At 41.8% G+C, this 14,965-nt stretch overlaps 1 protein-coding gene across 5 annotated transcripts in view; it reads right to left on the minus strand.

Moving 5' to 3' along the window:
* Positions 1-975: 975 nt before the first annotated feature.
* The window catches only part of RCBTB2 (RCC1 and BTB domain containing protein 2), a 39,008-nt gene continuing 25,018 nt past the window's right edge, over positions 976-14,965 (minus strand). For 3 of the 5 annotated variants that reach the window (XM_061170601.1, XM_061170598.1, XM_061170599.1), the window contains 5 exons: positions 12,473-12,663; positions 11,829-11,955; positions 9,982-10,121; positions 5,784-5,914; positions 976-2,219 (listed from right to left, as the gene is read on the minus strand). In XM_061170601.1, the coding sequence (XP_061026584.1) occupies positions 2,079-2,219; positions 5,784-5,914; positions 9,982-10,121; positions 11,829-11,955; positions 12,473-12,663 (730 nt within the window). In that variant the 3' untranslated portion in view covers positions 976-2,078. Of the gene's footprint in view, positions 2,220-2,404; positions 2,793-5,783; positions 5,915-9,981; positions 10,122-11,828; positions 11,956-12,472; positions 12,664-14,965 lie in introns of those variants that run through there. The other 2 variants (XM_061170600.1, XM_061170602.1) reach the window with 2 other exon arrangements.

The raw sequence follows: 14,965 nt of genomic DNA on the forward strand, positions 1-14,965 counted from the left end.
GAGTTAGAATCCTTGAATCTATATTTTGTAAAAGTTTCATAGATTATTCTGTTATGCCCAGAGATAAGCAGCACGGAGATACAGAGCAGTGCAACCTACACATAACAAGCTTAGAGGAACTCTAGATAAAACTCCACCCACCCCTTCTTACTAACGTGTACTCTGGCAGAGCAGTGACCCACTGGGGAATCTCGTGGAGGGTAATCCATTTTTCATCCCTAAATAAACTTACCTTTGGGTGGTTCCCTTTGGGTGGTCCAATATTTCCATGAAATGAGTTCATAAAAGAAAAAGGCATTGAGGAACTTCAGAAGACCCTGTCAGAAAAGGGCAAGAAAGAGGAAGACAAGGTTTGGGAAGACACTGTAAAATATAAAGGCTTTTTGGTCAGTGACAGCGAGCATAGTGGGGTGAGGAGAACAAGTCAGAAATGAAGCCTGTGGACGTCTGACTGTGAGAACTGATGGCGACTGGTAATACCCAGGCCTCAATGTTTCTTTGCTGGAGAGAACAGCTAACCTACCAAAACATATAGACAAATGGTGTAAGGCTGTAACATCTTATGGAAAAAAACCAGAACGAACTTTTTGGCCAAACCAATAAAATAACAAATACTACACAGTTCCAAAAATGGGATTCTGATTTAGAACTGGAGGCATCCAGACTCCTTTGCCTCTACCAGACAAGGTCTGCAAAAACGGATAAACAAAAAGAAACTAAGGATTCAAAAGTGACCTCACCAATAAAGAACATTCATGGGCAATCATATGAACAGTTGATTAGAATTAGTTGTTTAGAAGCCATTTACGTTTTAGGGTAGGCTTCGCTATGATGCCTTATCTGAGTAACTGCTTTAAAAAATAAACTTATATCACATGGATTTGTGTGGATCTAAGAGACATAAGGTTGACAGAATCTTGCTGCTTCTGAAGAATTAAAAAACACACACACATTTGTTCTATTATCTGCAAATAAGCACTTTATTATCAAACAGTTCAGCATCAGAACAAGGTTTCCAAAAGAGGTTTCTCTACATAGTATCATATTGTGAAAGTACATGTTAGGAGACTCTACATCCTACATCCTGTTCCAGTTTCTCATTTGTAGTTGGGTAACTTGATCTAAACAGTATAAATTCATCTCTTTCTTACTAGTGCTGTCCATGAAATGTAAGCATAGTTCCTTTTCGGCTAGTACTTTGTAATTACACTGTGCCAAGTTAAAAGACCTGTTTTATAGTGACATAAAAGTCAACTACAAGAAAAACAAAATTGTTTTTACTTACAGAGGCAAATCTCTCTTAACACAAAAGTAAAGGACATTATGCAATTATGTAAGGCAAATGAGCCCAGAAATAACATTCATTCAAAGACAGTACACTTCTCACTCGATAACCCCGTGTGAGAAATTAATGACTCAGAGTAAAGAGAGAATTAAAATTAGCCCTTGGGTCTTTGACAATTTAATTGCTAAGGCCTTTTGTGAATTCCAATTAATGCTCTAAATTAGCCACTATTTCTCAGAACGAGGTACAGAAGAATATGAGCCTCAGATGTTTTAAATTCGTTTTGTGAAAGTTATTCCTTCATCCAGTATCCCACAAATAAAGCTGTTCTCGGGGCATAATTAAGATTTATATAATAAGCTGAGTGCCTTACTCTATGCAAGGCACTGTGCTGGATGCTGCAAGTGTGGTAGTGACAGCATTCCTTGTCAAGCTATCTATGTGGTATCAGCCTGTTGAATATGGAAATTTGGCCAGAATAGCATATACTTAGACCCATGTACCTACCAAAAGTCTCCAACTTAAGTGACTCGAAAGAGGAAATGGTAAGTATAGTAAGACATTTCAACTTTTTTCCCTTGAGCTTAGTCCCATCTGATCAGAGAGCATTTAATGCCTTCTCTCTAGATTGTGGATTTCAAAAGGTGAGGAAGACTGACCACCATCCTTCTTTTGACAGAACATTAAGTATTCAGCCAAATGTAGCTCATCATAAATACTATTGAAGAGAAATTATTCTCTGGCTTTTGCAGGGAAAATGGAAATGCTAAAAATTCTTTCCTGCAGGTGAGGATTAATTTTTAAAGGCTCCAACTCTGCTTGCTTTGCTGATAAAGTTCTTCAAGAGATCATGGTCCATTTCTGCAAAGCCTGACGTCTGTGTTACTACAGTCAAATGGTTTATGCAAAACCTGAAGCAGAATTCTTCTAAATCCTAGGAATGACAACAGAAATTTAACAAATAAAACAGACAAATTTGTTTTAACAAATTCACACATCCCAATGCAATGCAACGTAGCACAAAAATTCCTAAAACACATAGGCAAGGAAAAAGGATTTGATGGCCAGCAGAAAGAAATGTTGGGACAGCAATGCCTAAAGAATAGTTGTAAAACTATACAGCTAATATGAATCTAGGCTTGTAAAAATTTAAATAACAGAGTAAAGCACTCAAGTGCCTCCACACTAACCAATGCAAAAAATAAGACTTTTTCTTCCCAGAGATAGGCACCTAGATGTATTGTTCATTCCACTTTCAATATTTATGCAGAGTACGACACTCCTCTTGTTTGTCTGTTTAATAAATATTTATTTATTGCATGAATGCATTGAGTAAATTCTTTAAAAGATTTTCTTCATGTTGAGCCCAACACTCCTCTTTTATATTCTTCTAGGGGCTTAAATAGTTTTACCTGTAAAGAGTTTGTGAGAAAAGCTTAAGCCATAAAACAGTCATCTTGGGAAATGCTTCTCTGAAGTCGTCATTAACAGGCCACTGTTCTTTTTCCTTTACAAGAAGATAAAGGCTGGGATGATTAGATTTCAGCAGATCACACATAGCTTCAATAATCTGAAGTGGGAAAATGCTTTGAAGAAATCATGACTTTCTGCTAAGAGAAACCCCACGGATTGGTGATTTCTGGCTTACTGTAATGTACGCCAGGCCAAAAAATACTACTGTAGTGATTCTCTTGATTAGATCTGCAAACTTGAGAATCAGAAATAAGGTGGCTGGACACTTTTTTGGTCTGAGAGAAATGACAGCTAAAGTCAGGCCAGCCTGCGGAGACTCTGATATGCCTCCGACCCTGGGCTATGCTGCCCTCCTGACGCAGCTCCTGCCATGCCTCCTTAACATCTTTGCTCAAGTCTCCTTCTAAGTGAGACCTTCCTTCCTTCCCGGACCACGATTTAAAACTTCAGCTTTAATCTCAGCCTGCCCCCCACTGCCCCATTGCCCTTCTCTAACTTACTTTTTTATATCACTTATCACCACCTAACAGACCATATATTGTATTCGTCATCTATTGCCCTCACCAGAAAGTTCCAGGAGGGCAGAGATTTTGGTCTGTTTTGTTCACTTCCTGTACCCTTAGTGCCTAGAACCATGCCAGGCACTTAATGGGCACTCAGGGAATATTTGTTGAATCAATGAATAAACATTGCTGATTTTAAAATATGAGGGCAATAGAGAATTGTAAAATCTGTGGTTTTGAAATTTGTCCAATATTGGATTGCATTCCAGCTTTACAATTATTAGCTTACTAAGAATTTACTTAATCTCTCTGAGATTCAGCTTCCTCATTTGTAAACTGGAACAAATAATAATAATACATATATTCTTAATAAAGTTCTTTTGAGAACTAAACGAGATATGAACTGTGCTTCAAATAATCCCTGGTGTGTATTAATTACGTATTAAGTGTAGTCAAGCATGAGGGATAATTTGCTGAAAAGGTCCGTTTCTTGCTTATTAGAGTCAGCAAGTAACAATACTAGTCAACTCAAATATACTGTTCTTTATTTATAAAAACTTTTATATTAAGTATACCTTGACTCTATTTTACTTGTGGTCTATTATACTAATTTAGAGTACCACAGTTAGACAGCCTGTAGTAAAATACAGTGCCTCTACAGGCAAAGTTGAACATTCATTAAACAAATATTTAATGAGCACATACTATGTGTCAGGCACTATCCTAGGCACTAGGGATATCATTGTGAGCAAAACAAAGTCCTTGCCATTTGCTCAGGGAGCTTGCTTTCTAGAAAACAGGGCTGAATGGTAACCATACAAATAATTCACATAAACAGGGAATATGAAAAAGTCTTGTACATTAATTCTAGTTCAGATGGAAACACTATGTGCCCACAATCTCATCATGTGAGGCAGCCCACCAGAGTCCAGTCTTATCAGCATGACTTTAACGAACTCTTGAAAAAGCACAGTTATTGTTTGGCCATGAAGCCGTCTGTGTGTTGTAAGTGCCCAAAGTATTATTACCTTGATGAAAGACAAACATTCACTATGCTTGTAAATGTCAATGCTTCAAGGTGGGTAAGATTTTTTTAAATGTTAAGTGAAAAAAATCTAGTATTTAGAAATATATATTAGGTTGGCCAAAAAGTTCGTCCCGGTTTTTCCATAGGATGTTACAGAAAAACCCAAATGAACTTTTTGGCCAACGCAATACATAACCTAGGAAAAAATCAGAAGGAGCTGTATGAAAATGTTAGTGTTCTCTGGTTGAGGAGTCATTTCCTTCCTCATACTTTTTGTATTTTACAAATTTTCTTTAATAAGCACATTATTACTTATATAAGCAGAAAAGAAGTTATAACCTTTTTTCTGCCCACGACTAAAATGTCCCTGTTTTCTGACCAAAGGAAAGGATATCCTTAAGGAAATCGACTCCAAAAAGTATGGCCTGTTTCCTAAAGATTTAACTCTAAGACAAGTTTTCTTTCCTTTCTTTATTATCAAAACAATACATGGTCACTGTAGAAAGTTCAGGAAAAACAAGCAAAGATAAGGAAATAAAAATCATCCACAATCCCACCATTCAAAGATAACCACTGACTGTATTTTTCAGTCTTTTTTCCTATGTAGATAATAAATTTTGGTCTTTTTAAATTCAGCAATTTATACTTAAAAAATTTTTTTTACTATTTTTATTTAAAAAATAAAAATAAATATACTTATTAAAAAAATAGGAGCACAGTTCTTCAGTCAATGATATATGTTGAATAGTATTAACATTTTTTAGTTTAAACAATCCTTTCCTGTTCACACTGACTTTTTCCAATTTTTAAAAATTATAAACAACACTGCAGGAAACATCTTTGAAGCTAAAACTTTGTCTGAATCCATGGTTACTTCCTTAAGATAAGTTTCTATAACTGAATTCCTTAAAGAATTACATTTTTAAAGCTTTTAATACATATTACACTAAACAGCCCCCCCAGACTGATTATACTAATTTGCATTCTCCTCAGCAGTTTAGGAGAACACCCATTATCCTGAGCCTATACTATTTCTAACAATAGACTCCCTGGTTTGACAGTTGAAAAATTATACCTTATTTTCATTTATATTTTTCATTTGTTCATAAATCCATTTGGTCCATTTTTTTCCATCAAACTGCTCATGTTTTCTTTTTGTTTTTTTTAAGAATTATACATTAACTATGGTGAACTTGCTTCGTGATATTACAAATATTTTCCCCAGAGTATCATTTACTTTGTTTTTTTCTCTTTATTTTTTTGTGTATAAACACTTTTGTTTTTTCGAGATCAGATCAATCCTTTCTTTTATGGTTTCTGCCTTTGAGGTCCACCCTAACTTTATATATATATAAACATTCCCTTATATTTCTTCTGGTACTTTGTTTACCTTAGATCTTTAATTTACTTAGACTTTCTTTTAGTTTAAGGCATGAAGGAGACAGCTAACCATTTCTTCCAGAAGGTGAGCTCCTTGAAAGGATGCTCTTCTTACCTGAGCGTCATACTTCACGGCGGCCGAGAGCAGCGCAATGGCATTCTCCTCACAGATTCCTTGCTTGATAGTTTGTTGGCAGAGTTTTTTCAAACGATTTTCTCTATAAAATGTAGCCAAATCTAGCAATCCTGGTGGAAAGAGATGTTTTCTTAGGGGAGTGATCTCAAGCACCCTGATTTAAACTCACTCAGACTGTCAGAGATGATTTTGAATATAATCCTCAGTGAAGGGCTGTGGACATAGAGACTTGGGCTTACTTACACTCTGAGCATGTGGCTCTCTCTACCTGAGAACGCAGCTGCACTGAGCGAGTGCAGTACACAAACAAGTAGCTGTGGAAAAACAGGAGCAAGTGAAAATGGCCCTAGTCTCTTCCTCAGAAATGCTCCTCTAGTTAGCCCTCCCCCCGAATTATCAACATCTTCTCCAGCAGCATTCGCACGTGCTGTAATAGTGCCCATCTTCTTCAAAAAAAGAAGAAACGCCTTTCAGGCCTCCTGCAACCCTGCCCCGTTTCTCTGTTCCTCGCCTGAGCGAGCCTCCTGGGGAGAGCGGTCTCTGTTTGCTGCCTCTGTTCTCTCACCTCCTGTCCTCACCTTAAGCAGAAGCCCAGCCCCTCTGCTCCCTGACACCACACCTGTGATGGTCACTAATGGCTCCCACGGTGCCAAATCCAAGGGGCTATCCTCTGATTTCATCTTACTCAACATTGACACAGAATTTGATGGCGTTGAAGAGGCTCCCCTTCTCGAAATGCCTTGTTACTTGCTCGTGTTTTCTTCTCCTTCATTAGTTACTCTTCAGTCTCCTGGCTGGACCATTTTTCCTGACTTCCAAGTATCTGAATGCCCCAGAGTTCAATATTCAGATTCTTATTTCACTTATTTCCCTAAATGATCTCCAGCCCCTCAGTTTTAAATACCGTCTGTAAAAACTGATGATTCCTGTTATATTATCTGTCATCTGCTTTCCAATAACTCAACACAGATTTAGATGCTTAAGTTAATTTTAATCTACCCCAAGGGATACTATGAAGCACTCTAATCAAGAATGGTTGGTCAGTTTGCATTTGAAAGGCCCTTGTCAGGGGCTTCAGTTATGGCTACCTAAATCTTCATTAGAGGGCGTGTTAATTAGCATAAAGAATGCTACAAACACTTTTGTCACTGGTGAAATGAGTGGCACTCAGGTTATGCGGCTTGGCTAGAGATACTGTGAGGGTGCCTTTGGCCCCTGCGTGATCGGGGTTCAAGCACCATGGGCTCAGCAGCCCTACTACACCCTTGGAGTGGTACATTCGCTGGGTCTAATCCAGTCCTGGTTGCCACCTGATCAAAAGGCTAGCTGAATCCTGATTCTAGAATATTGTCACGTTTACTTCACAATAACCTTTCACGGAAGGTACTTCATAGAGGGCCCAAAGGACAGAGAGCCAGGATTTCATCAACCTTACAACATTAACTGTTTTTATATCTGCTAATAAGTTTTGTACATTTGGTAGAAATTTCTACTAAGTTTGGTAGAAACTTGCTTTCATTGTAACATGACAAATATTATCAAAATTATAGAAGAAAGGCCTATGGCCCTCTGAAATCTTTTGAAATCTTGAGAGTCGTGAATGGCCTGATTGTTTCTGGTCAGTTCTCAACAACTCCCAAACTCACATCAACAGCCCCACACACTCCGAGCATCAGACTCACGTATGCGTGTACTCACGTGTACTGCCCTGAGCCTCTGCTCCAGGGGGCCCAGCTCTGCACCCGTTCTAGGCACCCCCCTCTCCACAGGCTGGCCAAGGAGCCAAGTGCCCACTCCTAGACCACACTCTGTGCTCCTGGGACCCTGGGATTCCCTGAATAATCAGCCCTGAAGCCACATATGTCGGTATTTCCTCCCCTCCAGACCACGTGCAGACCCCCAGCCCCAAGAGGTGGCCGGAGGGGTGGACTGGGACACGGACATGCAGCTGGGATGCCCACACACCCCTGGGATGCAGGATGTAACTGGGGGTGGGTAAAGGAAGACGGCAGGTCCTAAGCTGGAGGCCAGAGGCCTGTGCTTCCTGTGCCACTGTGTCCCCGCACAGAACTCCAAGCGTCCTACAACTCTAAATTCCAGCTGAAACGCCTACCTGGCCTTTCAGTTCTTGATGAAGGTATATTTTTCAAGGTATGAGGATTGAACATATTTTATCTGAAGCTTTTTAGCTTGACATATAACTTTAAATTTTTAGACAAATGGTGCATAGGCCTCCATTTAGACTCTTGCCCAGGGCCCTGCAAATGTGAGGGGCAGGCCCATAAAAAAAAACCCTGCCACGCAGACGTCTAAAAAGCAGCTCAAACTTCTTTGATTTTTCAAACTCAAGAGCAAAACCTGGTGGTCTCCACACTCAAGCCAAATACCGCAGAGCAATCATCCTTCTTTTTCCCTCAAAACCCACATCCCATCCACCAACAAATCCTGTCAGCTCCCTATTTAAGATATACTCAGAATCTGATCTCTTGCAACACCTCCACTGCTAGACCACCCTAACCCAGGGCACCACCATCTTATACCTCAACCATTAGTTACTGATCTTTTAAAAACAAATCCTCTCACGCCTGGAGTAGAAGCTGCTGGTGCCTCTCCCTTCACATTTGCACAAACCCATTCTCCCTTTCCTCCAAAATCACAGACTACATGGCTGAGCCATGACCATCTAGAAATGACCACTCCCCCCAACTTCCTGTGCAGCTGAGTTAAGGCCTTGGTTATCTCTGCTCCATGGTTTAAAAGAAGTGGGACTTCCTTAACCAACACTGGGATTTGCCCTTTGCCCCTTGTCACCGTCCCTTCCTCCATCCTGCTGCCTGTAATGCACATGTGGTCTTGGCCATGAGTGCAGGCGCCACATGTAAGGATGCCTTGCACTGTATCCCTGTGTGACAGAGAGAGAAACTGTCTTAAGCCACTTCCTTTTTTCATTTTACTGCTAAAGCAAATCCTAAATAACGCAACCCTCATGCTCAAAACCTTCCAAGGCTGTCCATCACGCCAAGAATAAAACTCGAGCCCTTCACAGTGGCCTCCAAGGTTGTACCTGGTCTTGCCCAGACCCAGCTGCCTGGCCTCAATTCCTCCGACTGCCGGTCTCACTCTCTCCCTCCAAACCACCCGGGCCTTCCTCCTCCCCCTCCCCCCTCTCCTCCCCCTCCTCCCTCTTCCTCCCTCCCCCTCCCCCTCCATGTGCTACATGTGTTCCTGTCTCAGACCTTTGCACCTGCTGTCTCCCTTGTTTAGAACACTCTTCACCTGGGTGTTTGCATGCTTCCCGCAGCTCTCTGCTCAGCACACGTCCTCACAGAGGCCTTCCCTGACCTCCCAACTGACTGCTTTTCTTTCTTTGTTTAGGGCTGGCCTCCCTCCTCCGAGCAGCAGCTCCACACAAGCAGGGCGTCGGTCTGTCTCATTCATAGGCGCCGAGGGGAGCACGGCACATAGTGGGCCCCGGGCGCTCAAGTATTGTGGGAGAAAGGAAGGAAAACTATAAAACTTAAGAAATCAGACTTTTGTTAACTAAGGAAAATTAAATGCTGATCTGGTAAAAAAATGTTATTGGATTTATACATGTAAAATGAATATTTAATTGAAAAATTTGACAGCTGAACTCATTCTTCAGTTCCTTACAGAAGTAACTCCTTAATTCTTCTGTCCCATGGGCCAACAATATTGCTGACAGCTGTAAACTGAAATTTAGTATGTTTTCACCTTGTGCCCGCTGGACGCCCTGGGTTGCTTTCCTACCGTCAGTAAACCTGAGGTGCTGTGATGCACCAGATCACAGTGGGTGGTCCCAAAGGGACAGTCACAGTTATGGAGACCAGCAGGGCTGCCTATTACATGCATTTTATCATTTTTATAATGTAAATATCTTGAAGGCAGCAGCTGTGTGGTAGCTAAAAAGTCGGGTACAGTATCTAGTAATTCAGGAAGAATGGCACCTGTCCCACAGTGCTGATGGTTTCATAATTCATCCATGTCTCATTTTATCCATCCAGTCAACTTTTGTGTGAAGTGGGAACAAGGGAAAAGCGTTTGGGTTCAACACACAAAAAGAGAACTGCTTCTGTGATTACCCTCACGGCCACTTCCTTTTAGGCTCTACACGAAGCACTTTTTTGCCAATCTCTTGGTCAAGTCTGGTGGCAATTACCTACGGCCTCCTCGGGGGACAGGCTGATGCTGTCTGTGTACAGGTACTCCAGGAAGGCTCGGTAAACAGGATATGAAAATTCACTCACTTCTACAATATCATCCTCGCTGTCTTCCAACGAAGAGCGAAAATGCTCACACCTGAAGGAAGAAAGAAGCACGTCAGGTCCTGGCTTCTGGGCAAGAGCCAATGACCTTCCTGTGGAGCGTGTGCTCGTGGCGGTTAAAGGGGAAACAACTAACAGGGAGAAAGGAAAAACACAGCACGACGCAACTCCGTGTCCTTGCCGGGCTCCTGGCTTCCCCTGCCGGCCGGAAGTCTGCGGTCGTTTATTTGACGAGGCTGCAAATGCTAACCTGCTGCGGGGCAGCTGCCTCTGCGGCCACGAGCTCCCAGGGGCCCTCCCACACCACGTCCGCTGGGCAGCACTTACAGAAATCAGGTAGGTTTATTTTCATAAGCTCTGAGTAATTTTGTTTCTTCTCCTCCTGTTATGAGTTGAATTGTATCCCCAAAATTCATAGGCTGGAGTCCTAACCTCACTATAACAGTATTTGGAGAAAGGACCTTTACAGAGGTAATCAAGTTAAAAGGAGGTCATTAGGGTGGACCCTAATCCAATATGACCGGTGTCCTTACAAAAGGGGGGATTTGGACACGGGGAGAATGCCGTGTGAAGGCTGGAGTTACGCTGCCACAAGCCAAGGGCTGCCGAAGATTACCAGCAAACCACCAGAAGCTGGGACAGAGGCATGCAACAGATTCCTGTTCAGAGCTCTCAGAAAGAACTCATTCTATGAACAGCCCTGATCTTGCATTTCTAGCCTCCAGAACCATGAGAGAATAAATATCTGTTGTTGAAACAGATTAGTCTACAGAACTTTGTTACAGCAGCCCTAGCAAACCGTAACCTCCCCACTTCTATGAAGGTCTATGGGCTACAGTGAGAGTGAACAAATACTGCACAGCCTGACCTTACTAAGAAGTGAACTTGAGACTAAAATGCCGTATTGAGTTTGTGATTCATTGAAATAGGATTTAAATATGTTACACAGCAACGAAATGAATTTCAAAATCACTACGCTAAGAGAAAGGAGCCAGGCAGAAAAGAATGCATATTGTATAATTACATTTACCTAAACTTCTAGAAAATACGAACTAATCTATAGTGACAGAAAGAAGACGAGTGCTTGCCCCAGGGCTGGGGCCTGAGGGATCTTTGAGGGGTGATGGAAACGTTCTGTGTCCTGATTTGGGGCAGTGGTTTCCCACGAGTATACGAATGTCAAAACTCCTCAAACCGCACATTTTAAATGGATGCAGTTGCTCAAAAATTATACATCAATAAAACTGATTTTTAAAAATCTCTGTGTACGCTTTACTCCCGACCTTGTTGCTCTTCTCTTTTTTCAAGCATCTAAATGTTCAGTGTTAGCAAATGTAAAATAGACAGCTGGTGGGAAGCAGCCGCATAGCACAGGGAGATCAGCTCGGGCGCTTTGTGACCACCTAGAGGGGTGGGATAGGGAGGGTGGGAGGGAGATGCAAGAGGGAGGGGATATGGGGATATATGTATACGTAAAGCTGATTCACTCTGTTATACAGCAGAAACTAACACACCATTGTAAAGCAATTATACTCCAATAAAGATACATATTTAAAAAAAGAAAACAGAGAATACAGAAGAAATGCCACATATAATGTGTTTCCCCCGCTGCACGGCATGCTTATAAGGGCAAAGAAAGCCTTACCTTTTTTCAGAATCACAGACGTGCCTAACATAGTTCCTTGGAACTAGAAAACAACAAACATATTTATTTCAATTCTTGGAATAAATGATTCCTTACCTAATTTTGAGAAGGACTTTATGCGCATAAATGTACTTTCCATCCACCAGAAATCTCAGGTCTGCGGTGCTGGGATTGTCAAATTCTCTCTTCAGGGACTCAGCCACGGTGAGGTGGCCGTCAGGTTCTGGGGGGCAGGGGGGGCGACACCAGCGCTTTCTAAGGAGGACGCAGGCCCAGCACGGCTCTGCTGACACGAAAACACCAGTTCCCCAAATAACTGCCCCACTGAGCTATGCGCTGTTTTCCCAAGTACAGATTCCCGCTGCTGCAATCATTAAGGATAAGAACCTCAGACACATCTGCTTATAAATCTGGCAAAACAACTAAAGTCCCAAACCACCACACTAAATACAATTTTTGAAAGTCTGAGTAAATATACCAGCTAAAAATAAAAGCTATAGTTTCCCTGTCACATCAGAAAGCAATCCAAAGGATTTTTAATTTAGTATGAGATACTGATTTCTAATACTTTTGAGAAAAATGAATCGATCCAATGAGTTCCCTTTCACGGGAGCTCATTAGAGGGACATAAATTGCCTGACACTGCACTGAACAAAGTCCTCACTATCAAAAAATGAAGACACCAGAAGTTCTCCTCCTGGCTTGCAGGCCACCACCCCGAAGGACAGCGGTCAGCTCACCCACGGACAGGAGGCGCCAGGTGACGGCGGGCGTGGCGAAGCAGGCGAATACGTCGTCGGTGGAGGAGAAGTGGGTGAGGTGAGGCAGGGTCACCGACTGGCCCCGGCACTGGCCCCACATGTACACGTGCCCTCCCTGCGTCTTGGCTGCAGACGTGTGGGCAGAGTGGCAGGCCGCAATCTCTGTAATTCTAGGTCCACAAACACACACCAAGTAAACACGGTAAACAGGAGAAGAAACAAGGTGATTTTTTCTTCCCTTAGGTCTAACCGATTAAAAACAAAAAGAAGACTTAAGACACCTAAGCTTCTCAACTGTCAGGCACCCAACAGTTATTTATATGTAAGCTATGCCTCAGTGGCACTTATGTTATCATGAAGGTCTGCTTGTTACCGCTTCTAGCCAGTATGCCCATAAAAATATGTACCATCCTGTTTTGAAATTCAAGTATTAATACAATCCAAGAGAGCAGAGACCAAAAACAAAGACCAAAAAAAAAAAAAAGTGATGTAATTGTTTTCTTAAAACATTACTTACTAAAGCAGATCAGAAAGATATGGGCCATCTCGACCCAGGGTCAATAAATATTTTCATCAAAACTTTACCAATTTTAGGGTTAAATGAAGCATGCTGTGGGTCACCTCAACTCGTACTGCAAACAGTAAGTGCAGTGGTTCTGACTCACTGGACTATATCATCTGGCACCCAAGAGAGCAGTTTTCTGGGATCAACCACATGTTAGACCCTATTTCAGTAAGTTCATGATTGACAGGCAGGTAGTTCTCAGAACACTTCCTAGTGGAAACCACTGTTCTGTTGAGTTGAAAATAATTATTTTCTCTCAGACTAAGCCACCATACAGATTTAAAGAAAAAAAACTATTTCCCCAAGTGAAGTACCATCTTGATTCTGTCTCGGGCAATGGTACCAGCATCCCCAGTGACTTAGGCTCAGAACTTCAGGGTCATCTTTGACTTCTCCCTCGTCATGTATCTCTTTGTTCAGAACATCCGCTTGACAAATAACAGCAATTCTTTCTTTGTAGTGCCTCCCATTTGCCACACCCTCATCAAGCACACCCATACCCAGACCAACACAACTCTTAGGGCTCCCTGCCTCAGACTTTCTCTTCCGACCTAAATCGCACAATGCTGGCAGGTTAACGATCCTCTTGAAACACCATTCTCATCACTACTTTCAAACCTTCGTTGACTTCCCATAAGACAAAAATCCAGACACATGACCTTAAGGCCTTCCATAATTTGCCTTCCATCAATGTCCAGCATTCTCTCAAATCACCTTTGCCCACACACTCTCTGTTCCAATCAACAGATGTACTCACTGCCCCTCAATGTCATTATGCACAAAGTCCTTGGTCAGGAATGTTCTTTAGCACTTTGGGAGACCACTTACAATGACAGCCTCTCTTTTCCCTGATAACGTTCTATGAAAAATGTAACTGATTGGAACACAATCGTGTCCTTCTATGCTAAACTACCCAACATCAGGAAATCAAAACAACTTCATTCCTACATTCACTTCTGAAATGTTTACCATTAGCCTCCAGGAGAGGGGAACGGCCTTTGCCATTCATTAGAGGAGGTGAGACACTGCTTCCACATCACAGGGGTTAAGGATGCAGAAAAGCTGGGAAAGCTGGCCCTCCCTGAGCATGGCCTTGGGGCATTTGCCTGGAACACCCAGTGCCACACGGGAAGTCAGGGGTGGGGCTGAGGCTTGGCTGACTGCAGCAGCTGCTACAGCAAGGAGAATGCAGAAGGTTTAGAGGGAACCTTCAGGTCTCAGCTTGGGACTCGACCATCAGCCAAGGCGCCCTGCCTTTGCCTGAGGTCATCTGTCCTTACATGTGATTCATACCAAGAAGCAAATGTGGAAGTTCAGATTTTCCAGTCATACATGCAATAGACAATGACTATAAACTGAGCTAACCTTTACTGTCAGGATGTCTGGCATATTTCACACTTTATTTTGTAGCCATTCTTAACGGAAAAAAATTACTATATGTTCATAATAAATAGGTTTGGTGTCACCTCAACGGAATGATCCGCAACAATGGCACAGCTTAATGTCTGAGAAGTACTAGAAATGAGACAGCAGAGAGTGAGACAGAATGCAAAACAGAAAACAACGAGGAAAGAGAAAAGGTAATTTGTGAGGGAGGAGAATAATGGAGAAGAAATCATGATTATAAAAAGATCCAGAGCACTGTTTCCCAATCCTGGTTCTGTTAAGAGGCCAACACATGATTAATGACCTCAAGAAGTCACAAAATTCACAAAAATTCAAGGCAAAGTTAGTTTTAGATCAATCTAACTTAAACTGTGTTTTTAGGGAACTTTAAAGACATGCTGGTAAATCAAAGTACTGAAAATTCAGAAAGATTGGGAATGACTGGGTTAGAGAAGAGAATCATTTTAATTATTAAAATCACTTCTATGTGAACATAAACAGTGACATAAAGTGTTAGCATT

Source organism: Eubalaena glacialis, chromosome 16, assembly GCF_028564815.1.
Source record: "Eubalaena glacialis isolate mEubGla1 chromosome 16, mEubGla1.1.hap2.+ XY, whole genome shotgun sequence".
Lineage (NCBI taxonomy): Eukaryota > Metazoa > Chordata > Mammalia > Artiodactyla > Balaenidae > Eubalaena > Eubalaena glacialis.